Source organism: Heterodontus francisci, chromosome 5 (genome assembly GCF_036365525.1).
Source record: "Heterodontus francisci isolate sHetFra1 chromosome 5, sHetFra1.hap1, whole genome shotgun sequence".
Classification (NCBI taxonomy): Eukaryota; Metazoa; Chordata; class Chondrichthyes; order Heterodontiformes; family Heterodontidae; genus Heterodontus; species Heterodontus francisci.
This window is the reverse complement of record NC_090375.1, coordinates 199,452,569-199,479,298: the sequence shown is the minus strand read 5'-3', so window position 1 is coordinate 199,479,298 and position 26,730 is coordinate 199,452,569. Positions and strand designations below refer to the sequence as shown.

The following is a 26,730-nucleotide window of genomic DNA, read 5'->3' as shown; positions in this document are numbered from 1 at the left end:
CAGGAACTAGGGAGGAAGTTAAAAAGTAGGACCTCAAAGGTAATAATCTCTGGATTATTCCCAGTGCCATGCGCTCGTGAGAGTAGAAATAGGGAGGTAGGGGGGGGGGGGGGGGGGGTCAATGCATGGCTTCAGGCACGGCGTAGGAGGGAGGGCTTCAGATTCTTGAGTCATTAGGACCAATTCTGGGGCAAGCAACACCTATTCAAAAGGAATAGGTTGCATCTCAACATGACAGGGGGATGGGCACCAGCATATAGAAGAAGAAAAGAGGAATAAGGTGCATAAAGTAAGTGTGTTAGATAGTACTAGAGAAGGAAGTAGTACTATATTAGATAGGAGCAGACTAAGGGCTACGAGGAACACAAAGGCAGGTTTACAATGCATGTATGTAAATGCATAAAGTGTGGTGAATAAGGTTGGTGAACTATAGGCACAAATAGCCATGTGGGAATATGATGTGGTAGCAATAACGGAAACATGGTTTAAAAATGATGAGGACTTGGCACTTAATATTCAATGATACAAAATGCTCAGAAAAGATAGGGAAGGAAAAATGGGATGTGGGTTGGCAATGCTGACTAGGGAAGCATTGCAGTGTTGGAAAGAGCGGATGTCCTTGAGGAGGCAAAGACAGAATCCATTTGATTAGAGTTGAGAAGCAAGAAAGATATGATCAGGCTACTGGAGGTATGCTATAGGCCTCCAAATAGTGAGAGAGAGGTAGAGGAACAAATCTTCAGGGTAATCTCAGCAATGTGCAAGAACTATAGAGTGGTGGTATTGTGAGACTTTAATTAACCAAATATCAATTGGGATAATGTTAAAGTAAATGGAAAGGAGGGGAAGGAATTTCTGAAATGTGTTCTGGAGAACTTCCTTGACCAGTATGTTCTCATTCCACTAGGAAGGAAGCACTGTTGGATCTGGTGCTGGGGAATGAGTTAGGCCAATTAAACCAACAGTCTGTGGGGAACACTTGGCTAAGAGTGATCACATCATAAGATTTAGATTAGTAATGGAGAAGAGCAAGGAACAATCTAAACTAGAAAATCTGGATTGGAAGAGGGCTAATTTCAATGGGATAATAGGATCTTGCCAGGGTAAAATGGAACCAAAGACACATGGGAAAATTTGTCATGGAACAATGGGTGATGTTTAAGGAGGAGATGTTTCATATACATTCCAACAAGGGCAAAAGGTAAGGGGGCCAAAGTCAGGGCACCTTGAATGGCAAGGGAGATTATGAATATGATGAAAAAAGAGGATGTAAGATGCACGTCAGGTGAATTCTTCAAGCCAGAACCAGGCCAAATTCAATAAATTCAAAGGAGAAGTGAAGAAGAAAATAAGACTGGCAAAGAGAGAATATGAAAATAGAATGGCAATTAATATAAAAGGGAAGCCAACATCTTCTACCACCATGTAAAGAGTAAGCATATAGTAAGAGGCAGAGTGGGTCCTATTAGGGACAAAAAGGGACAAAATATGCTTAGAGGCTCAGGGCAAGGCTAGAATACTTAATGAGTTCTTAGTACTGGTGTTTATAAAGGAAGAGAATCAGTAGAAGCGGAGATGATGTAGGTAATGGATGAGGTGCATATTGATAGGCAGGACGTACTGGACAGACTGGCTATCCTTAGAGTGAATAAGTCAGCATCCCAGGTTGCTGAGGGATTGGGGGTGGAGGTCTTTCCATAATCTTCCAATCTTCCCGAGATATGGGAAAGGTACCAGAGGATTGGAGAGTGGCAAATGTGACATCCTTCTTCAAGATAGGGTGTAAGGACATTCCTAGTAACTACAGGCCAGTCAGTTTAACATCAGCGCAGGTAAGGCTTTAGAAACAATAATCAGGGAAATTATTAACAGACACTTCGAGAGGTTTGAGTTAATTAAAGCAAACCAGCAAAGATATGCAAAAAGCAGAACATGCCTGATTAATCTAATTGAATATTTTGATGAAGTGACAGAGAAGGTTGCTGAAGGGAAGGCAATGAATGTTGTCCATATGAATTTTAAGAAAGCGTTTGATGAAGTATCACATAAGAGGCTGGTCAACAAAATTGAGGTCCATGGAATAGAAGGGTCAGTGTCAACTTGGATAAAAATTGGTCTCAAGGACAGAAAACAGTGGGTCATGGTAAATGGAGAATGGTAGATAGAGGTGTTCCCCAAGGTTCAGTGCTAGGACCACTGTGTTGCTTGATATATATATAAATATCTTGGATAGTGGAACACAGAGCAAAATTTCAAAATTTATTGATGATACCAAACCTGGAGGCATGGCAAACAGTGAGGATGATACAAATTGCCTGCAACAGGATGTAGATAGGCTAGCAGAATGGGTAGACAAGTTGCAGACGGAATTTAATTCATAAAAGTGTCAGGAGGTACATTTTGGCAGAAGGAATAGGGAGAAGCAATATAGACTTAATGGCACAGTTCCAATGAGTGGGCAGGGATAGAGGGACCTGGGGAGGGTTCATGTGCATTGGTCTTTGAAGGTGGCAGGACATAATTAGCAAAGCATATGGGATCTTGGGCTTCATAAATAGAGGCGTTGAGTCCAAAAGCAGCCAAATTATGCAGAACTTTTATAAAGCTCTGGTGCAGCCACTTCTAGAGTATTTCATCCCGTTCTGGTCACCACACTCAAGGAAAGGTGTGAGGGTTCTTGAGTGGGTGCAGCGAAGGTTTACCAGAATGGTTTCAGGAATGAAGGATTTTAGCTACCATGTTAGGGTGGAGAAGCTGGGAGTGTTCTCCTTGGAGCAAAGGAGATTGAGGAGAGATTTGATCGAGATGTACAAGATTATGACAGGTTTAGATAAGGTAGACCAAGAAAAGCTGTTCCTATTAGTTGATGGGACAAGGACTAGGGGACACAGTTAAGTTTTTGAATAAGAGATGCAGGGGGTGTGAGGAAATGGTAATGACCTGGAACTCACTGCTTCAAGGGTTGTGGAAGCGAAGATGATGAATGATTTCAAAAGGAATTTGAATGGGCATTTAAGGGGAGAAAAACTGCAGGGCTACCGTGATAGAGCAGAGGAATCGGACTGATTGGATTGCTCTACAGACAGCCAGCAGAGAACCTATGAGCCAAATGGCCTCCTTCTGCACCAGAATGACTCTAAGACTATGACTATGATTCTATGACTCTATGACGAAACATTTCCTTCAACTTTCCTCCACCCGCCCGAACTTCTGCTATCAAGCATGATGAGTCCATGCATTTTTTTTCAAAATTGAGGCCAGCATGCTGCCTCTCCCAACAATTCCCCACTCTATAATTCCAAACCCTACCCTCTATGCTTTGCCGTTCCCTCATACCACCGCCCACCCCCCACCCCCCACAACCTTTCTGAACAACCCACATCAAACTCAGTTCCTTCATGAAATCCATCACTCTTCCAACTCAACCCCTGACTCTCTCTCTTCTCCTTGGTCCAATCGATTTCTACATCAACAATCCCTTTATCCCCAGTTAGTTTTTAAACTTATTGAAATCTGGCCCTGGCGGTACAGTGAGTGATTAGGAAACCGGGAAAGCTGCTGAGCTCAGCAGACTAGAAAGGTGTCAGGTTCAATCGTGTTAAATGGCTTTAACCGGATGGAAGTTTGAGCAGTTCTACCACCTACCCGCCCCAACCTCGAGGTTGGAACAAGCGCCTGCCCCCAGCTACAACGAGCTTCACCTGGAGCTGTGAATACCAACTTACACCTGGCGTAACCGCTTTCCTCGGGGATGAATGACCTGTCTCAAAGCACAAGGGGCCTGTTTGCTGTAGCAAGCGCCAGATTGAGACACTAGCGGGTACTGTGAGGTTCCCACGGGCCATAGCTCTGCCGTGAATGACGAGCCCGATACCTGGAAGGAGGGAGTGGCCCCATGATCTGGAAGTTGAGAGGGTTAAAACTCTACGTGCAGTTTCCAGAGCTGCCACTCTCTCGCTGCTGCTGTTTTGGAGCTGGTGGATCGATAGACTCCAGAAACTTCTTTCTACAGCTTTACAAAGCAGGAGGTTTTTGTATGAAGGTTCAATAAAACAACACCAGCGTGTGACTTGGCGGCGCAGTAATAGGTGGATGTGTCGCTCAGCACAATGTTATTGATTATTAGAAAGCAGATGGCAGAATCTTCCATGATTTCGAAATTGAATCGGGAGGTGAAGTCTGGGTGTAGCCAGGTGGTTTCCTGGCTCTGGTGATGGACGATCCCGCGGATGACTGTCCCTCTCTGTTGGTACCAGTAAATGGGATGTGTCGCTATATTGTCCAAGCCTTCAATCTGGCACACGAAGCGTGCTGTCTTCCCAGCGCTCCTGGTCATGGATAAAACCTCCTGTTTCAAGGTCACCAGAGCGACCGACGCGGCTGAAGAGAGACAGAGACACATTATAACCATGCGGGTATTAGAGTCTGTACAACACACGATGCTGCAGATATTGAATCTCTTTCAGCGAGCCACATAGGCACGATGAGCCGAATAGCCTCCTTCTGTGCAATATGATCCTACGATGGCATATCATAGTGATTTTAAAAAACTATTTAATTGCTTCGGGATAAACTTACAAGACAACAGAGTGAGCACCAGGGCTAAGTAAGGCGACATGCTGTCTTTCTCCGGGGCTGTTCCCTGTAGAAACGCCTGTGCCCGGCCCCACTAAACGGCACCAACAGACTCGGAGGAAGTGACCCCGACTACTTTCGCCCAATATGAACTGGGCGCTCTGCCTCTTGCTCGAACCACTGGGGGTGGCCGTCTATACATATCCGGCACCAGAAGGAGGAGTAATGTAAGATTTTATCAGACATTTTTAATCTACCTCTTTTCATTCCCCCTAGTGGGGGCAATAGGAAGATGGCGAGCAACCAGCTCGGAATTGTGGACCCATTTAAAAGCAGATGCAACTGAGACTATAACGGATAATAACGAACAGACAGACTTGTTTGTATCCGTTTTCACAGTGGAAGAGCAGAAAATAGACAAATGAATCAACGGGTACCAGATAACCCAAAAATGAGGCGAGAAGAGGAGCTGGGCAAAAAATTGTAATCATGGAAATAATGGAACTTAAATTTAAAAATCTCCAGGACCTAGTGGTTTCCTCCCAGGGCGTTACCAGAAATTGGGTGAGGAAATTACAAGAGTGTTGGTCATAACTTCACAAAGCTCTCTAGAGACAGGGATTGTGGGAGGATTACTGGAGTCTGTCTTCAGGGACAGAGTGACTGAGCTGCTCAGAGAGTCAGCATGGATTTGTCAGGGGTAGGTCACATCTGCCTGTTCTAGTTGACTTTTTGAGGAGATCACGAACATGGTGGACAGGGAAGTGCCTATGTATGCTGTCTATATGGACTTCCAGAAGGTATTTGGAAAGGTTTTGCACGAGATTATTAGTTAGTGGGTTAGTAATATGTTGGGAGATAGGACAGGTTTGCCACGTGATTGTACTCTAATTGACGGGAATTGACAGCAGTTGTTTATCTAGGGATCTGCACTGGGGCCTCATATTTTTTTAACCATCTATATTAGTGGATAAAGGAATATGGAGCTGTATATCCAAGATTGTGGATGGCACAATAAGTTGTGCAGATGTGAGTAGTAAATTATGAATGAACATAGATAGATAAAGTGAGTGGGCAAAACTGTGTCAAATGGAGTTCAATATGGCGAAGTGTCAGGTCATTAACCAGGGATCTGAAAAGAAACTGGAATATTTTCTTAATGGTGAGAATATAGGAACTGTGGAAGCCTAATGAAACCTTGGTGTTCCTGTGAGTAAAAGCTAGGGAACAGGAACAAAGTGTAATCAAGAAGGATACTCAAATATTGGCCTTTGTAGTGCAGAAAGAAAGACTTTTGAAGTGTAGCTACTGTGGTAATATAAAGAAAAACACGGCAGCCAATTTGTGCACAACATGGCCCCACAAACAGCAATTGGGTAATCCAGATAACGATTTTGGTTCAGGGAAAAATATTGTCCAGGACACCAGAGGGAGCTCCCCTCCCCTGCTCATCTTCAAAATAGTGTCATGGAGTCTTCATGTTCTTTGATAGGGCAGATAGGGCCTTAGTTTCATGTCTTATTTGGAAGATGCTACCTCAATACTACAGCACTCCCTCAGTACTACACCAGAAAGTCAGTCGACATTATATGCTCAAGTGTCTAGAGTGCGACTTGAACTCACAACTTTCTAACTCAGAGGTGATAGTGTTGCCATTGAGCCACAGCTGTAAAAGAAGTAGAATACAAAATTGAGGAAGTTATGCTTCAGTTGTACACAACCTTGATCAGACCCCACCTGGAGTATTGCATTCAGTTCTGTACACTGTACCTCAGGATGAATACCTAGAATTGGGAGGGTTGCAGTGCACATTTACCAGAATGATGGGTTAAATTATGAGGGCAGATTGTATAAATTTGGCATGTATTTTCTTAAGTGAAGATGATTGAGGAGTGTTCTAATCGAGATTTTTAAATAATGAAATGATTCAATCGAGTAGATACAGAGAAACTATTTCCGTTGGTGGGGGAGCCCTGAACAAGGGTGTAATGTAAAATTAGAGCTAGGCTGTTCAGTGTTGATGTCAGGATGCACTTCTTCATACAAAGGGTTGTGGAAATCTGCAACTCACTCCCCCAATAGGCTGTGAATGCTGGAGGTCAATTGAAATGTTTAAGGTGACGGTTGATAGATTTTTGTTGGGTAAGCATATCAAGGCATATGGAGCAAGGCCAGGTAAATGGAGCTGAAATATAGATCAGCCATGATCTAATTGAATGGTGGAGTAAACTCATGGGGCTGAATGATCCCCTCATGTTCCTATGTTTCTATTCATTTACCTTTAACTTAAAAATCAAGGTGCGAATAAAGGAGATATGATGGTTAAACATGAGTGGAAGAGTGAACAGAGATTGCTGAAAAGTTAGGAAGTTATGCTTCATTTGTAAAGAGTCAAAAAGATAGTTTCTGGGGAGAGCTCTGAAGGGGGAAAGAAAAGTAGGAAGGGGGGAGTTTAGCAAATGAATCCCAACGTGTAGACGTTCGAGGCTGAACGATAATGGAGCAGAGAAGTAAAAGAGGCCAGAATGGGAGGATCAAATGACACGGCACGGGATATAAAGTGGGGAATAAAAGCAAAGGCTGCAGATGTTGGAAATCTGAAATAAAAACAATAGATGATGGAAATACTCAGCTGGTTTGGCAGCATCTGTGCAGAAAGAAGCAGAGTTAACGTTTCAGGTCAGTGACACTTCGTCAGAACTGCTGTTATAAAGTGGGGAAGGTTGCAGAGGTAGGGTCGAGGAGGATTCGGAAATGAGGATCAAGATTTCCAGTTGGATTGTTTGGGGCCAGAGAACCAATTGCGGCTGGAAAACAATGGGGTGATGGGTGAGCAAGACTCAGACAGTGTCAGTGCCGTGCTGGGCACTGCCTGGCTACCGTCTGGGGAGAGAATCAACAGGATATTTCACCCGATTTCACTGTCTGTGTCCTCTTCTCCTGTGATGTTCCATGTCGGATCTAAAGGTAAAGGAATGGACAACTCGGTGAGGGTAGCTGTTTACTTAGTGTAATTTTTACGATATGCGAGAGAGTAAACCTTTAACTGAAGGAGGAAGATTTCGGCAGTTTTCAGTTGAATCGGATGTGGTTTTGGTGATGTTTGAATTGCAGTGCTGAAGGTTTTTGTAAGCGGATTGAATTGCTGTTTAGCTCTGTGTGTTTCCAATAGGCACAGTAATAAGTGGCGGCATCTTCTGCCTTTAGATCGCTAATACGTAGAGCGTATTGTTTGTCTCCACCCTTCACTGCTGAAAACCTTTTATCGAATCCGTTATCCCGACGAACGCTCCCATCGTAGTAGAGAATCCGAACGGGCTGCTGTCCGGCTGCCTGTTTGTACCAATGGATAACGGAAGCACTGACTGATTCACCCAGCTCACACGTAATTGCACGACTTCTGCCCGTTCCCACGGTGACTGACAGTTGTTTCTGTTTCAAATCCTGAGCAAAACATCCATCTGTGGGGAAAGAAATACCAAATTACAAATAGTTTTACAGTCTGAAGAAAACAAATAAAACGTACTTAAAGAATAAATCTATTTACGTGGAAAAAATGTCACGAAAACAACCCAACACAGCAACATGTTGTCTGTCTGAGGTGTGAGACACTTGTATTAACATCTGGATAAAATATATAGGGCAATGACTCTAACACAACATTCCACGTGTGACTCGACTTCCTGTTCATACTGCTCTCTACTGGTAGATATGTAGCATCTGACACAAGTCACGCCTTTCAGTCAGACTTCTAATGTTACATGCATTATGTGATATGAAAGCTCGAATGAAATAGACAAAAACGTTTTCAGAGGAATTAGAAAAGCAAAATTTCGTTCGATATTGCCCTCGTATATTGAACATTGCGATACAAGGTGATCAAACCAGCGACTTTCACCCTGAAAGACAGGGGCAGCAAACGCACTTCACCTCTCAGCCACACACCGGTTGACTTGGACATTCCTACACTGTTTCAAAATCCTAGAACTCCCTGCGTGACAGCACTGTGGGGGTACCTTCAGCACACACACTGCAGCGATTCAAGAAAGCTAATGATCACTGTGATCGTGTCATCCAGATTCCCAGGTAGCTGAGATTGGGCCTGTGGTTGAAATATTGATGGGTCAGGAGCTCCATCCCAATGCAATCTGACATTCCCTTTGTTCTCCTGATCACCATTACATTGTGGACACAAAAGCGCTTGAAGGAATTTCCTAGCTGTAAAGTGTTTACCAAAACTGACTGATATTGTCGCTGTTAGAAACCACCACCAATTCTGAAAGCGCGATTTCAAACCACGCGGTACACAAAAGCAGTAATTGTAGCTACGGCTGAATATTCCAGATCGTTCTACGTTTGCCTCACCATTGAGGACCCACCATCTGGGTCCAATGCGGCACAGTGGTGCAGTGGTTAGCACCGCAACCTCACAGCTGCAGCGACCCGGCGTGGGGCTGCGTGGGTTTCGTCCGGGTGCTCCGGTTTCTTCCCACATGCCAAAGACTTGCTGGTTGATAGGTTAATTGGCCATTATAAATTGTCCCTAGTATAGGTAGGTGGTAGGGAAATATAGGAACAGGTGGGGATGTGGTAGGAATATGGAATTAGTGTAGGATTAGTATAAATGGGTGGTTGATGCTCGGCACAGACTCGGTGGGCCGAAGGGCCTGTTTCAGTGCTGTATCACTAAACTAAACTAAAATTACCGCCCAGAACCCTCCACCTCTCCACCATTCTTCTCCCTTAAGAAACCCCACCTCTTCAGTCAAATGTTTGGTCACTTTATTGAGTCTTTAGTCCATTTTTGTCAGAATATGCTCCGACGATGAGCTTGGAGGCATTTTCCTATTGGAGGCATTAAAGGCGCTGTTTAAATGCATTGTTTTTATTATTGATTTACCTCAATTAACAGCACTTTCCTAATGCACACTCTATTTGGGAAATAGTCCCAGCTGCTGAGAAGACCCCGCACCATATTTAGTGAAATCTGAAATACAAACAGCAGGTCAGGCAGTATCTGTGGAGAAAGAAACAGAGTTAACATTTCGGGTGGATGGCCTTTCATCAGAATTACGTTGGACAGCAGCTTACAGGCTCAAAACAGACGCAGCTCATCAAATAACCACGGAAACCAGGGTTGACCGATGTGTGTTCTTCTTGGATTGATACCCAGGAGCGCTTTTCAGGGAGAAAACGACATCCCAGGGAGTTTTATCTTGGAAGCTGCTGCTTGTAGCTATTTACTTAAATTGGGAGCTCAGATCGGGTCCAAACGATATAAATTGAACAACAACTTCAATAAATTGCAATGAAGTAGCACATTTAATGTAGGAAAACATCCCAAGACACTTCATAGGAACATTAACAGACTAAATTTGACAGAATATCAGATATTAGGACAGATGGCCCAAAGCTTGGTCAATGTGACAGGTTCGAAGGAGAGTTTTAAAGGAGGAGAGAGAGGTAGAGAAGTGGAGAGGTTTATGGAGGGAATTACTGAGCTTAGGCCTACATGGCTGAACCTGGAGGAAGCTGCAGAGATAGGCAGGGTTGCAGGGGCTGGAGGAGATTACAGTGATAGGGAGGGGTATAGGGAGTGGAAGAGGTTACTGAGATGGGGAGGATTGTAGGGTTGGAGAAGATTACAGAGGTGATGGATGAGGAATCAGCAGGATATTACAGAAAAAACTGCGCAGATATTTTATTGCAGCAGAGAGGATTAAATGTTGGTCAAACTGGGGATTGAAGGTTGTCGGTTAAAGTGTAGGGAGTCAGAAGACATTGGGGATCCTGCAGTGCCATCCCTCATGCTCCTGGAGTCTGTGCCATGCCCTTAAGCCCCTGGAGTCATAGGGACTGTGTCAGCTGTGGCTCAGCTGGAAGCACTTTTGCCTCTGAATCAGAAGGTTGTGGTTTTAAGTCTCAATCCAGGACTTAAGCACAAAAATCCAGACTGACACTATAGTGCAGTACTGCAGTACCAAGGCCCGTGTACCCTCTCAGGTGTACATAAAACATCCCATGGCACTATTTTGAAGAAGAGCAGGGGAGCTATTACAATGCAACTAAAACAGAAAATGCTCGAAATACACAGCAGCTCAGACAACATCTGTGGAGATAGAAACAGAGATAACGTTTTGGGTCAAGGCCATTCAACAGTTCCAAGCAGGTTATTGCTGAGTAAGTGCTGCATAATAGCACTGTTGACAACACCTTCCATCCCTTTGCTGATGATCGGAGTAGACTGATGGAGCAGTAATTGGCTGCATTGTATTTGTCCTGTTTTTTGTGCACTGGACTTACCTAGGCAATTTTCCACATTGTTGGGTTGATTAGAGTGCTGTAGCTGCACTGGAGCAGCTTGGCTAGGAGTGTGGCTAGTTCTGGAGCACAAGTCTTCACAACTGCAGCCAAGATGATGCCAGAACCGTGGTCTATGCTGTGTCCCGTGTACTCAGCAATTTCTTGATATCGCATCCAATGAATTGATTTGGCTGAAGATTGGCATCTGTGATGCTGGAGACTGCAGGAGAAGGCTGAGATGGATTATCCACTGGGCACTTCTGGCTGAAGAGGGAAACAAATGCTTCAGTATTGTCTTTTGTGCTGATGTGCTGGCCGCCCTCTGCCACAATTCATTCTGGGAATTTCGTGGGGTTGCTATGTGGATCTCTCGCTAGTTCTTAAACCGTCCATCACTGTTCACCATTGGATATGGCAGGACTGCAGAGCATTGCTCTAATATTTTGGTTGTGGGGTCACTTAACTCTAATTATAGCATCTTCTTCCACTATTCAGCATGTTTGTAGTCCTGTTTTGAAGTTTCACCAGCATGGTACATCATTTTAGATATACTTGGTGTTGTTCCTGGCATGCTCTCCTACACTCCTCATTGAACCAAGGCTGGCCCCTTGACTTGAATGTAGTGATAATGTGAGGAATATTCTGGGCCATAATCAATGTTTGAGCTGCTACATCCGATCTGAATCTATCCAATTCAGCGTGGTAGTAGTACTCCACAACATAACGGAGATGTCCTCTGTGTGAAGACAGAAATTTGCCTCCACCGGACTGTGCAATTGTCACTCCTATCAATACTGTCATGGACAGATACATCAGCGACAGTTAGATTGGTGAGTACCTGGTCAATAAGATTTTTCCTCATATTGGTACACTCCTGCCGCAGGCCCTGTCTGGCATATATGCCCTTCAGGACTCAGCCACCTAGGTCAGTAGTGGTGCTACCCAGTGATGGACATTGACGTCGCCCACCCAGAGTACATTTTGTGCCCTTGCTACCTTCAGTGTATTTTCCAAGTGGCGTTCAACATGGAGGAACACTGATTCATCAGCTGAGGCAGGGCTGTAGGTGGTAATGAGCAGGAGGTTTCCTTACCGGTGATTGAGCAGATTCACAAGGTGCAGAGTCAAATGTTGAGGACTCCGAGGGCCGCCCCCTCTGGACTACATACCACTATGCCATTACCTCTGATGAGTCTGTCCTGCTGATGGGTCAGGGCATACCCAGGGATAGTGATGGTGGAGTCTGGGACATTGGCTGAAAGGTATGATTCTGTGAGTATGACTATGTCAGTCTGTTGGGCTGTAGTACAGCTCTCCCAATTTTGGCAAAAGTCCCTAGATCTTAGTGAATAAGACTTTACAGGTTTCGCCTTTGTCATATATGATGCCCAGGTCGATGGCAGGTGGTTCGTCCTGTTTTATTTTTATTTGATTTTTCATAGTGGTTTGATACAACTGCTCAGCCATTTCAGAGGGCTGTTAACAGACAACCACATTGTTGTGAGTCTGGAGTCACATATAAGCCAGAGCAGGGTAAGAACAGCAGATTTCCTTCCCTAAAGACATTAGTGAACCAGATGGTGTTTTAAGACAAACCAGTACTTTCATGGTCGCCATTACTGAGACTAGCTGTTGATTCTATATTTCATGTAAATGACTTTAAATTCCCTCAGCTGCCTTAATGGCCAGGCCTCTGGATTACGAGTCCAGTAACATCATGCTAACCTTCCTGGTTACAGGATATGGGGCCGAGTTGGGTACATGGAGTTAGATCACAGATCAGTCAAGATTTCATTGAACAGTGGAACAGGCTCGAAGAGCTGACTGACCTACTCCAATTCCTAATTTCTAATGACAGGACCGTGATTGAAAATATCATTAGCGTTGGTTTGATGGTTGAGGTAATTTTTTCTTAAAGGACCGTGCGGCCACTGGAGACGTTGAAACTTAGATAAGAGCAAAATACTGCGGATGCTGGAACCCGGAAATGCGAACAGAAAGTGCCCGAAATACTCAGCAGGTCTGACAGCATCTGTGTAGAGAGAAACAGAGTTAACGTTTCATCTCTGTGACGTTTCATCAGAACAATGTTTTTATGAAAGATCACAGACCGGAAACGTTAACTCGGTTTCTCTCGACACAGATGCTGCCAAACCCGCTTTGAAACTTACAGCGGCTTTCTAGAATGTGATAAAGGGACTGTTAGTTTAAACAGTAAGTGAATTGTTATATCCATTTATAGAATAAAGACAGATCTGTCATACTGTCTCATTGAGTTAGCAAATCAATTTTATTCATCCCAGTTCAAAAATATTATGCAAATAACATTGTGAAAATACCGAGCTATTTACCCAGCACACTATGAATTAAAAGCTCGTGGAAATCTCCAAACGCTACACCTGTGGTTTGTATGTGAACAGCTTGCACAGACTGAGCATGATGGTGTTCGTGCAGGTTCGGTTTTTGTATGAATTTCCCTTCGATTTTAGTCACTGTGGTGCCAGCAGGCACAGTAATAGGTCCCAGCGTCATCCTCCTGGATATTCCTCATGAGCAGGGTGCAGGATTTAGTTTTGGATTCTTTTTCAGCAAAAATTTCTTTGTCGGTCATATCCTGCATAGTGTCGGATGGATTCTTAAAATATAACATGCGTTGCAGCCCCTGACCCGGGATCTGCCGGTACCAGTGGATAACGGCATTTTCGAAATCTGTCCCTTCAACCTTACAGTAAAACCGTACAGTTTTCGTCGGAGCTCTGGTCATCGAAAATGGGGACTGTGTCAAGGTTTGTGCAACAGATTTCCCTGCAAGAGAGAAGAATAGAAATCAATTAGAATATTTCACAAAGCGGAGGCGAGAGATTAATAAAAATAATCAGTTAGAACCTAAAATACTGACCGAGGAAGGTGATGAGTAAAATCACAATGACTTGACCCTTCATGTTTGTGTACCCAACACAGAACTGATCCAGGTTTACAAATACCTGTTAATGGGACGCTGAGATACCGGAAATTGTCAATCAGTTTCACCCATTGCTGAATTTCCATGTGGCCTCAAGTGTGGCGTTTCCATTTGGTGGCTGTGACGTTTCATCTTGTTATTCACTGTTTCATTAAAACAGGCTTTCATCTCAACCACGCTGCCCTGGAGTCCATTCCAAGCGTTGATCACTCGCTGGGTGACCAGCTTTCTGATCTCGCCCTAGAGTTTCCTTCTACTGGGTTGCCCTGTGTTTCCTTGTCCTATTCCTACAGTTTAAATGAAAGTAACATTACAGATCTCCCTCTTCCATTCCGGTAACAATCTTACACACCTTTAAGAAAATCTCTCAGACACTTTCTCACCAGAACCAAGAGTCCAAATCTCTTCAATCTTTGTCCATAACTCAAACCCCTGACAATAGGACCAACCTTTTGACACCTTTCTGCACTGTCTCCAGCACATTGTCTCCTGTGTGTCTGGGAGACAGAGGTGGGAAATTTCATCAATGTGGTCTGCCCAAAGCCCTTTATAGTTTACCCATTACCTCCTCTAACTTGCAGTCACTGATTTGAATATTGGAGATGAACTTTCTATTGTCTTTGTTGATTGCTGCTCTGTGTTGTTTGGACCTGTTGAACATCGAGTTTCCTGAGACTCCTTGGTCTCCTTCAACGTCATCCTTGGCTTTTCAAAACCATTCATGCAATAAACACATGACCCATTGTTCCTACCAAATGTGTAGTTCTTTATTTATCTTTCTTTGTCTCTTTCTATCTCTGTTTCTTCCTTCCATTCTTACTTTCTGTCTCCCCTTCTCTCATTCTACCCTTTATCTTTCTTTCTCTTTCCTCTATCCTCTTTCTTTCCCTCCTGCCCTCTCCCACTCTTTCTCTCTCACCCTCTCATTTTCTCTCACTTCACCCTTTCTCTCCTTCTCTATCCTGCCCTCTTTCTCCCTCTTCCTCTCTCTTAACCTCTATCTCTCTTTTCTATCCCGCTTTCTTTCTTACTCTCTCTATTTCTCTTTGCCTCTCATTCTCTCTCTGTTTTGCTCTCTCTCCTCTCTATTTCTCTCTTTCATTCTCTCTTTTTCTGTTTTTATATTTCTCTCTTTCACTCGATTTCTCTCTCACTTTCTGTCTTTCACTCTCTATATCTCGCTACTTCTTTCCTTTCCTCTCTTCATCTCTTTATTTTAACCTGGGACCCTATCTACCATCTGAGGTGAATGTAAATCAATACACGGCCCTGTACAAGGAAAGCAACGAAGTTTTCCCGGAGTCCGGACCAATATTTAGCCCCAGCCAACGGCACTAAAAAAGATCATTTTTGGTACTTAGCTTATTGCTGTATAAGGGATATTGCTGTGTGTAAATTGGCTGCTGCATATCCAAGGATTGCAACACTTGAATAACCGTGAAAACTTTGGGAAGTCTCGAGTTCCTGAAAGATGCTACACAAATGTAAGTTATTTCTTCTTTCTATCCTTTAATCTGCCCTAGCTAGCCAGACTATCCAGATCCACAGTTAAAGCGGAACAGATCATTCAAACGCTTCAAAGTCATAAAAGAATCAGCCTCACATCTGCTAAAAGAAGTATAAAGCCGCCTGGCCCACGAAGCCCAATCCTTCTAAAACTATATAAAACCTGCTCTGTACTCTGCTCGATCAAGTCTGTCACCTGCTGAGGAAATATTCTGCGAAGTTTCACTCTGCTGTCCAAAGTTAAATTAAACAAAACTTCTGAAGATCTACCCAGCTTTATATCCTGCATTGTTCACTGATGAGCCCTCGCCTTTCCTAGTATAACCATTGACGCCAATCTCGCAGCTCGGAAACCACCCATTTCAAACAGCAGGTGCTCATCTACATCTGTGTTCATCTTCAGATTTTAGTCTACGCTCCGATTCACTATCAATCAGGCAATAAAGAACATGTTTGAAAGACTATATGTACAATTTCCAAATGATAGCAGGCAGAGTAATACAGCTGCTTCGCTCTTTGTTCCCATCAGAACAACTAGTGGGCTCTTACATCCCTGGTCCAAATCCCGCAATTGCCCCGATGCCCCTCACAAGTGGGTGCGCTGGTTTGTCCCACGCACCTGTATCCACTTGCAGGCTGATTCCATTTCCCAGATAGGGGTGGTACAGTGACAGATGTAACAAGCTCAATATCACACCAGCCATTCACCCCACCCCCACCCACAGGCCTGAACAGCCTGGGTAAAACAAACGTAGATCCAAATGGGTGATGCTCAGCCTACCCCTGGAACTGGAAACATGTCAGACAGTCTGGGATCCAATCTTGAAGGGAATCTTGGCCTTCCCCCTCCCGCACAGGAACCCACACAATGACCGGAATTTCGCGCTTGAAAGTTGGGGGTGAGACCACCTCCCGTAACCATGGAAGCCAAGACGTTATTTTGCGTGGTAGAGCGCCCCTCAACAGATTTCTCAACTAGTACTTCAAGGAAAGGGAGCACATTTGACTGCTCCATTTCAAAAGTGAATTTGACCGCCGGATGGAGCCTATAAACGAAATTATTGCATGCAGTTGCGGATTCAAATACAGCAGACGTATCATGTACATGTCAGAAATATGTAAGAGGTAGGAGGTTAAGTGTCATTCCCTCAAAGACACCTTTCTCATGAAACCCAAAAAAGCAAGAGCTGGGCCTGGAGGGGATCCCATGGCAACACCATCTATTTGGGCATACATGGTGTCGTTAAAACTGAACTGGACTGGGCGAGTTGCCGAGTTCATAAGTTTAATGAATACTGATTCATGCAATTGCCGTGGGGCTAGATCACCATGATATAGTGCTGCAGCGCAAATATCTTCGGCTTGCTTAAGTGGTACATTGTTGAATAGGCTAACAATGTCAAGTGAGCACATGGACACGGCATTGATATCGATATACAAGTCATGTATGGTCTTTGCAACTGTGAAGGAATTCTTCACTGTGTATGTGGCGAACTTGCTCAAAACTGGTTATAACAATTCGCCTAACCATTGCAACTTTTACGAAATATAAACATGAACCTGGACCTTTTACAATGTGTGTAATGCGCTGCTTCATGAAATGTACACGTGAGAATTCAATACAACGATTCCATTGATCAATTATAGGCCGCGTTTTCGTTTTAATGCAGGACTTTCCAAAGAAAGTTGAAAATAAGGAATGATATCATTCTTTTCACTGTGTCCGTTTATTCTACTGTAAACTATTATAAAGGAAGAGATTTGCATTTTTATAGCGCCTTTCACGACCACCGAACGATTCGAATCGCTTTACAGCCAATGAAATACTTTTTGAAGAGGAGCAGAAAATAAACTAGCTGTCATTCTTCTTTTGGGCCTCCTTATCTCGAGAGACAATGGATACGCGCCTGGAGGTGGTCAGTGGTTTGTGAAGCAGCGCCTGGAGTGGCTATAAAGGCCAATTCTGGAGTAACAGGCTCTTCCACAGGTGCTGCAGAGAAATTTGTTTGTTGGGGCTGTTGCACAGTTGGCTCTCCCCTTGCGCCTCTGTCTTTTTTCCTGCCAACTACTAAGTCTCTTCGACTCGCCACAATTTAGCCCTGTCTTTATGGCTGCCCGCCAGCTCTGGCGAATGCTGGCAACTGACTCCCACGACTTGTGATCAATGTCACACGATTTCATGTCGCGTTTGCAGACGTCTTTATAACGGAGACATGGACGGCCGGTGGGTCTGATACCAGTGGCGAGCTCGCTGGACAATGTGTCTTTGGGGATCCTGCCATCTTCCATGCGGCTCACATGGCCAAGCCATCTCAAGCGCCGCTGACTCAGTAGTGTGTATAAGCTGGGGATGTTGGCCGCTTCAAGGACTTCTGTGTTGGAGATATAGTCCTGCCACCTGATGCCAAGTATTCTCCGAAGGCAGCGAAGATGGAATGAATTGAGACGTCGCTCTTGGCTGGCATACGTTGTCCAGGCCTCGCTGCCGTAGAGCAAGGTGCTGAGGACACAGGCCTGATACACTCGGACTTTTGTGTTCCGTGTCAGTGCGCCATTTTCCCACACTCTCTTGGCCAGTCTGAACATAGCAGTGGAAGCCTTACCCATGCGCCATTAACAATCAGAAAAATGAACGGAAATCTACGAGTGATTTTTTTATATCTGTTCGAAAATAGAAGAAATGAAGGATTGTTTGTGAATTGTGAGCATCGCTTATCAGGGAGACGGCGAGGGATCATTGGGAAATTGAGAATAAGGAATTGCAGAGGGACATTGTCCTGGTGTGTGGGAGTTGTGTTGTGTCCCGCGCCTGGAGTCCAGTTGTCACCAATGTTAAAGCGAGCACGGAAGCTGTGATTAGTGATTAATTGATTAATGATTGATTGTTGATTGATTAGTGATGCATCGATTATATTTGGTATCCTTTGATATTAAAGATGTTTTCTTCTTTTGAAAGTAAGAATTCTCAGAAACAGATCAAAAAGCATTGGCAGCCTCATCGTCACATGGTGAGAAGGAACCTTTTTTTTAAAAAAAAACTTGGTCTCCAATTTAAATCCATAACCGAAACTAAATGGAAAATATGTCGCAAAGATTCACAGATTCACCAACCGTGTAACAAAAGTCGCGCTTCAGTGAATGAAATGACTGATAAACTGTTTCTGAAAGATATTCCCCTTTCCCTTTATCCATACGCATCCCCGGATTTTAAAAACACAATTACAGTTGTTTGTGCTTTAACTGTTGAAATAAAAGATACTTCCTGTATTGCTTTTGCAATTTGGAATTTCACGCAATCAGACTTTGAATCTCCTTTGCTCTGGGAACTTGTGTGACTGCGCTGAGCAGCGGGGAGCCCTGGGGGTTTTTGTAATGGGCTTCTGCTGTTGTTTCTCACTGTGGAGATCCAGTAGGCACAGTAATACATGGCAGAATCAGACAGTTCAATGTTATCAATGACAAGAAAGAACGAAGAGTCACTCTTCTCAGCTGAGAATTTGGCTGAGATTCCAGGATCCAACTCCGCTCCTCTGTTGCTGTAACGGATTATTCTTCTAGGCTCCTGGTTTGGTTGCTGCTGGTACCAGTGAATAGTTTCCGTGGCTTGTGTCACACATTGTATTTTGACCGTTGTAGTCTTAGGCTTGGTGATCGATATCGGAAACTGCTTCAAAGCCTTGGCTAAATATTCATCTGCAAATTAAACACAGAAAAGCCATATAGTTTTGAAGGATAGGCAGAAATCACAGAGTCGATAGAGCGAAACTGTTCCCATTGGCGTAAGGGTCGAGAATCGGAGAACACTAAGGCGAGTGGCAAAAGAACCGAACATGACATGAGGGACAGCTTATTCACGCAGTGTGTGGTTCGGATCTGGAATGCACTGCCTGAGAGTGTGCTGGAGGCAGATTCAATCGTGACTTTCAAAAGGAAATTGGATAAACACCTGAAAAGGAAAAAATGCAGGGCGACGGGGAAAGGGTGAGGGAGAAGGACTAGCTGAATTGCTCTTTGCAGAAAGCCAGCACCTACACGACAGGCCGAATGGCCTCCTTCTGTGCTGCAACTATTCTATGATTCCTGGCACACTTACTGGAGGAAAGTATCAGCACAATAACCAACCAGTGGAACAACATGGTACAGCAATGAAGATTAGGTTGCACTTGCTCTGTTAAACCAGATTCTTAAACAGGAAATGACTCGCAACTCGGATGCAGTCGGAGTGAAGCGGTTCCACTTCCTGGTGGTACCGTGATCTGTTCATGATCTGGATCATTGCTTCGCCGCTGTTTACTCAATGGTTAAGCGTTTATCCATTGATATACATGAGGTGAGAGCCGCAGTGGGTCAAACCTATTGTAAACTACAGACGGTGCACCTTTTATACAAAATTGAAGTAATTAAATTACTGCCTCGCTCTTGTCTTTTTACTCCCATTAATGCAGGTTTGTAATCATTATTGGCTTCAACAGTTCGCTTTTAATCGTTTCGCTCTCTCATATGACTGGAGTTCTTATTGTCCTGTCTTACTGACTGTATTTATTTGTCTTTTCCCCCCTTTCGCATTTTCTCTGTTTTTATCTTTTTTCTCACTTTCCGTCCTTCATATTTTCTTCAACCCCGCTCTCTAACATTACAGAGAAGCTCGGCGATTATTTTCAGTTTCTAAAAGTTTGACAGTTTAGAAATTTCGTGGGTTCAAGACGCACATCAGAGACTTGAACATTTAATCCAAGCTGACGCTCACTGTGCAGTACTGAGGGAGTGCTGCACTGTCGGAGGTGCCGTCTTTCAGATGAGACCTTAAATTGAGAGCCCATCTGCCCTGTCAAGTGGATGTGAAAGATCCCATGGCACTATTTGAGGAAGAGCAGGGGAGTTCTCTCCGGTATCCTGGCCAATATTTATCCCTCAACCAACGTCACTAAAATAGATTAGCTGGTTATTTATCTATTGATGTTTGTAGGAGTTTGCTGCAAGCAAATTAACAGCCACTTTTCTTAATTACAGCAGCAACTAAATTTGAAAAAGTACTTCATTAGCTGTAAAGTACTTTGGGACGTCCTGAGACGGTAAAAGCTGCTATAGAAATGCAAACTCTGACATTTGTGCTCCACAATCCACACAACAAATGGGAGTCTCTGGCTGTCATCTTTGAGAACGGTCGCAGACGTACCTATGTGGACCCATAGGTCTAGATCAGGTGGTGTTAGCCTGGGTCTCCAGCTACTTTCACCTCATGATCTGTGTAGTGAGAAAGCAAGTTAATGGGGTTTGCTGCCTTTTTCTTTTAATGTGAATCCATTCCTGTAAATGAGCTGACCATGACATGTTGGAATGTAGGGACTGATGATGCCATGGATAGGTGACAGAATCACAGAATCTGACAACACTGAAGGGGCCATTCGGCCTATCATGCCTGTGCTGGCTCTTTTGAAAAAGCTGTCCAATTTATCCCACGACCTTACTCTTTCCACATAACCCTGCAAACGCTTCCTTTTCAAATATTTATCCCATTTCCTTTTGAAAGTTACTTTGGGATCATCACCACTAAGGCAATGTGTCCAATCTCATCATCTCACTCTAATTAAAACAAAATCTCCTCATCATCCCTCTGGTTCTTATCCAATTCAATCTGTGTGCTCTGGTTAGTGACTCTCCTAGCAGTGGAAATAATTTCTCATTTACTTTATTAAGACCTTCCATAATTTTGAACAACTCTATTAAATCTCCTCTTAACCTTGTCTGCTCTAAAGAAAACAGCTCCAGCTATTCTAATCTCTCCATCTAACTGAAGTTCCTCATCCTTGGTACTACTCCAGTGTATCCTTTCAAAGGCCTTGGTATCCTTCCGAAAGTGCTGTGCCCAGAGTTGGACACAATACTCCAGCAAGAGACATAGTCAGTGATTTATAAAGGTTTCATACAACTTCCCTGCTTTTTGTTCTATGCCTCTGTTTATAAAGCCCAGGATCCCCTCTCCTACTTCATGTGAGGTTTGTCCGCGATGCTGGCTTTACTGCTCCAATGGGACCAGAGCTGGCTGAGTCTCCCAGTGTAAACAACCCCTCCTCTCCGCGCAGGCCTGTTCCATCCCGCGGGTTTACACTGATCCGGTCGCCGGTGAGCGAATATCTCACACACTGGAAATCGGTCTCTGAAAGACCAACTCTTTACTCGAACCCGCCCTCAGGAGAACCTCAATGCAACACCGACAGAGCAGGTCCATCTTTACCAAGGACCGCGAGCTCCCTATTAAGTCAGCTTTGGGTTTTTAACGCCATGTCCGGCACTTCAGAAGAAGCAAATAGATCAAAATGACCGAGTCTTGGCTGGTATCGCAGCACTTGGCAATTCTTGGGTTTGGGCAGAAAAAGCGAAGAGACAAATCCAACTGCGGTGTCGCTGCTGCTTAGACGGGTTAGGCGAGGAGTGTGTGGTTTTTTCTGATAGTTAAAGCTTGAGTGCTTCAGGGTTTTTGTACAGAGTTTGTCTTTCTGTTTCACACTGTGTACACCCAGTACGCGCAGTAATAAGTGGCCGCGTCCTCAGCCTTTATTTTGTCGATTGTGAGGTAGAATTCGTTGTCTTTACTCTTCCCGGCTTTAAACAATTCACCAAATCCCGGATCCCGCGATATACTTCCCCCATAATAGAGTATTCTGGTGGGTGCCTGGCCGGGTTTCTGTTGGTACCAGTGAAGGGGATAACTGCTGCTGACCGAGCCACCTTGTATTTCGCATTGGAATCTAGCGGTTTTACCAGCAGCTTTGCTAACGGATGGGATAATCTGTTTCAAGGTTTGAGCGAAACATCCGCCTGAGAAAAGAATAGACACGGTTACAAATAAACAGCGTGACAGAGCAGACTGAATAACAGCATTTGAATAATAGCAACAGAAACACATACAGGGAAAAACGATCACCACAATGAACCAGTAATACAGTGACATGTTCACTCTGCTGGATCAGGGACTGTTCACTCAACCAGCTGGTTACAAACTAAAAGGAAATGATTCACTTCCCACAACCCAATCAGTGAGATTTTGTTAAACCCGCCCCGTCTTCTCGTTCACCTCTTTCCAGATGCTCGGATTTGCAATAAAAACGGAAAATGCTGGAAATACTCAGCAGGTGGGGCAGCATCTGTGGAGAGAGAAACAGAGTTAAGGATTCAGGTCGATGACATTTCGTCAGAAATGGCAAAAGTTAGAAATGTGACATGTTTTGGGCAAAAACAGACGCTGGGAAAGGGGCGGGGTGAATGGGTGAAAGAACAAAAGGGAATGTCTGTGATAGAGTGGGAGGCAGGAGAGATTAAATGAGAAAAGGGATGATGGTGTGAGGCAAAAGGAGGTGGTAATGGAATGAGAAAAGAAAAAAGTAAAAAAAAAACTGTAAAGTAGATAATTGAAAAATCGATCATTTGTAATATTCTGTTGGGCATCGTTTTATCAGGAGGATTAAAGGCCTGTGCTTGTGTCAGACACACAGGGGCTTATTTCTTCTTTAAATCCAGCTTGTATTCCAGTCGGGAATGTGAAGGGACGAAATTGACCAAGATCATTTCTTGTGAATCACAGAAACAGGAGGAGGCCATTCAACCCATCAAGCCTGTTCACTATTCAGTCTGATCATGGCTGGTTTGTCCCTCAACTCCATGTTCCCGCCTTTGCTCGATATCCTTTCATACTCCTAAACAAAAATCCATCCATCTTGAAATTTTAAATTACGTTAAAGACATATATAAATGTAAGTTGTTGTTTGTGTGGTAGCTGACGGGGGAGCGAGCTGAAACGCCTGGGATTTTGATAAGGGTTTCTGTCTCTGTTCAGCACTGTGCTGTCCCAATAGGCACAGTAATAAGTGGCAGAGTCTTCCTCCACGATGTTATTGATTATTAAAGTGCACACATTGTTATTCTTGTCTGCTTTGAACCTGGAGCTGAATTGACGGATCCCGAATTAGGCTTTGGTCATAATAGAGGATTCTGGCGAGCGCCTGACCGGGTCTCTGCTGGTACCAATGGATCACGGTGCTCTCTCCGCTTACCGTACACTGAAATCTGACACTTTTACTGGGGCTTCTTGTTATTGATATTGCAGTCTGTGTTACAGACAAGGCAAAACACCCACCTAGAAAAAATGCGCAAAATTATCTGATTTGAAAATGATGATAAAGAATGCTGGACAAACATAACATATAAATAAATAAATATTAGCACACACTGGGTAAAAATAGCGTCACTATCACCCAAAACATCGTGCAGTGACCCATCCGCTTGGTACTCGGTTGTTCTCACTGTTGTAAATGTAAAAGACCGGGGTCCCTTCTACCCCGCCCCCTCCTCCTGTAATCAGTCCAACGGCGCGAATTTCCTCTCGACATAAAACCCGCCTAGTTTACAGTCACTCTACATTATAAAATGTGAGACCTGTCACTCTCTGTGTGATAACTCACCTCGTTCTGTTGTTTTTCATTTGTTTCTATTGATTTAACACTCGCGCAAATTATTAATTGAAAATTCAATTTCGGATTGCTAACTTTTAAATAGGAAATGAATGGCTCTGAGTTCATCTGTTTGAACCGGCTGGGAGGTGTGCAGTCAGATTGGAGGGGCAGAGACAGGGGGAAGAGGCAAACCTATTTTCCAGGACTGGATCAAACTTAACAGTGAATTCGTTTCACTCTCCGAATATAGTTACACTCGACAAAGACATAGACACTCTGAACCCGCATTTATGTGAATTAAAATATATTTTGTGATCCTGCTGCTCTGGGCATGAAACGCTGCAGCAAGCGAGCAGATCGATTACTCTGAGCTGTGGTGAACATCCCCAGCAAGATAGAAATTTCTGGATTTCCGGATACCCGGGTCATGCCCACATTTCTGTCCTGGGCCTGCTGCAGTGTTCAACTGAAGCTCAACGCAAACTCAAGCAACATCACCTCATCTTCTGATTAGGCACTCTACAGCCCTCTGGACTCAATATTGAGTTCAGTAATTTTCAGACCACGAGCCCTATCATTTATAGATTTCTTTCTTTTAATTTAATTTATTTTTTTTGTCCACGTGCTAGTCTTAAACTTGTTTTTCATACTTTTCCTTTTGGACAGGGCTGATCAATATTCTGCCATTAACACTCTCTCTCGACTAATGTTTTGTCTTTTACTCCAACTGTTGGCACTCCCTTTGTCTTTTGTTCTGTGACATCCCTGTCATTAATCTTTCCTGTCCTCTCCTCTATCACACACCGCTCCTTTTGTTCTTCTTCCCACTCCCCCCTTTCACTTGATCAAAGCCATTTCTAAGTCAGTTATGATGAAAAAAGACCTGAAACTTTAACTCTGTTGCTCTCTCCACAGATGCTGCCAGACCTGCTGCATATTTCCAGCACTTTCAGGTTTTGTTTCAGATTTCCAGCATCCGCAGTATTTTGCTTTAATTTTAGTGTTTATTTCACTTCCACTTCTCTTCTAAGAATGCCTACCTTGAAGAAGTTCTGCTCTTACCTCCGATGGGATTTCAATTTGTCTTTTACCTTATTCACCTTCATTGCTTTCCATTTCGCTCCTGGTGTTTGATAAGCTCTGTAGCAAAATTTGTTTTCACAGCTACATCTCATTCCTCAGTGACTGTCTCCGGTTCTGACTTATTCCATGTGGATTCCAACTAAAGTTCCAACTTTCATGTTTTTAATCTACCCAGGATTATAGGTGCGTCCGAGAAATACAAACTCCCTCGGACTCCTGTTCTCCCTGCATCCTGAGATCCACGCTCAGTGCCATGCACCAGGGGAGGTAGGACTGACTCACCCCATCTCAAAGCTGTCCTCCTCTGCAGTTTCATTTCATCGCTCGTCGTATCCGACACATTAACAAAAAACTTTTTCTCTTCCTTTCAAGTGTTAAGGAATGCAAGCACCAACAGCTCGTGGGACCAATGTCCCTCCAGATCTTTCTTCCCCTTCACTTCCCTTTGACCTCATCCATTCTCCTAATCTCACCCCTTGCTATTTATTCACAATACTTTCTGATCTTCCCCTCTCTGTTGCTGAATGATCTGTACTGAGCAAAGGACACCCCCACCTCAATGAATTTTGTGCTCGGCATGACCTTGACCACTTCTTCTGTCACCTTCGCCTCTGGCACACTTTTTTGGCCAGGAGACCTCCCCCTGTCAGCAGACTTATTAACCTGCTGCCACTATTCTACCTCCACCTGGACCCCTTCCTCTAGCTTCTTGCCCCACTCTTGAACTTTTCATTGAGAACTGTTGGAGTGACATCGGCCTTCATAATTTCTCTGCTCCCCTCACTCACTCTAACCTGACTCCCTCTGAACTTGCTGCACTCCTTTCTCTCAGATCGCACCCTGACATTGTGATCAAACCTGTTGACAGGGTAGTGCTGTTATTGTCTGGCATAATGATCTCCACCTTGCAGAGACCGAGCACCAACTCTCAGACACTTCTTCCGACCTCCGCCGGACCACAACCCCACCAGCCAACATTAAGCCATTGCCTCCAGGACTGTCACTGACTTCATTTCCTCTGGAGATCTTCCCTCTACAGCTTCCAACTTCATAGTCCCAGAAACTTGAACAGCCCGCTTTTACCTCCTTCCCAAAATCCACGAACAGGACTGTCCTGGTAGACCCATCATTTCAGTTTGTTCCTACCCCACTGAACTTATTTCTTCACATCTTGACTCTATTTTTTCTCCCTTAGTCTAGTCTCTTCCCACCTACATCTATGACTTTTCTGACGCCTTTCGTCATTTTGACAATGTCCAGTTTCCTGGCCCTAACCGACTCCTGTTCTCTATGGACGTCCAATCACTCTGCATCTCCATCTTCCACCAGGACATTCTAAGAGATCTCAGTTTCTTCCTTGAACAGAGGCCCAAACAGTCCCCATTCCCCCAAACCCTCCTCAGCCTAACTGAACTTGTTTTCGCATTGAACAACTTCTCCTTCAACTCCATTCACTTCCTCCAAATTAAAGGTGTTGCTGTGGTTACCCGCATGGGTCCTAGTTATGCTGTCATTTTGTGTGGTTTGTCGACCAATCCGTGCTCCAGTCCTACTCAGGCCCCATTCCCAACTGTATTTCTGGTACATTGATGACTGTGCCGCTGTCATTTCCTCTTTTCACCCTGAACTGGAAAACTTTATCAACTTAGCTTCCACAACAGCTCTTTTGATACGCCTTCCTTTTTCCTCAACTGAGGAACTGTAGTTGACAGGGCCCTTGACCGTGCCAGCCCCATCTCCCACATTTTTGCCTTAACCCTTCACCTCCCTCCCAGAACTCCGACAGGGATCCTCTTTTCCTCACTTTCCACCCCAGTAGCCTCCACATCCAGAGGATCATCCTCTGTCATT

General features: G+C 44.1%; 1 protein-coding gene and 2 gene segments (V, D, J or C); all 3 read right to left on the bottom strand.

Moving 5' to 3' along the window:
* LOC137370239 (immunoglobulin lambda-1 light chain-like) overlaps positions 1 to 19,503 on the bottom strand; it is a 43,203-nt gene extending 23,700 nt beyond the window's left edge. Inside the window, exons 1-2 of one of the 2 annotated variants that reach the window (XM_068032612.1) lie at positions 19,440 to 19,503; positions 18,751 to 19,039 (exon numbers count right to left, since the gene is read on the bottom strand). In XM_068032612.1, the coding sequence (XP_067888713.1) occupies positions 18,751 to 19,039; positions 19,440 to 19,482 (332 nt within the window). In that variant the 5' untranslated portion in view covers positions 19,483 to 19,503. The remainder of the gene's footprint in view (positions 1 to 18,750; positions 19,040 to 19,439) is intronic. The other variant, XM_068032611.1, reaches the window with a different exon arrangement.
* Positions 7,635 to 8,230, bottom strand: LOC137370240 (Ig kappa chain V region 3381-like). The segment is given in 2 exon segments: positions 7,635 to 8,036; positions 8,123 to 8,230. Coding segments are annotated over 2 exon segments (429 nt in total).
* Positions 19,504 to 21,848: 2,345 nt separating the features above from the next.
* On the bottom strand, positions 21,849 to 22,298 carry LOC137370328 (immunoglobulin lambda variable 3-21-like). The segment is given in 2 exon segments: positions 21,849 to 22,165; positions 22,256 to 22,298. Coding segments are annotated over 2 exon segments (360 nt in total).
* Between the last annotated feature and the right edge of the window lie 4,432 nt (positions 22,299 to 26,730).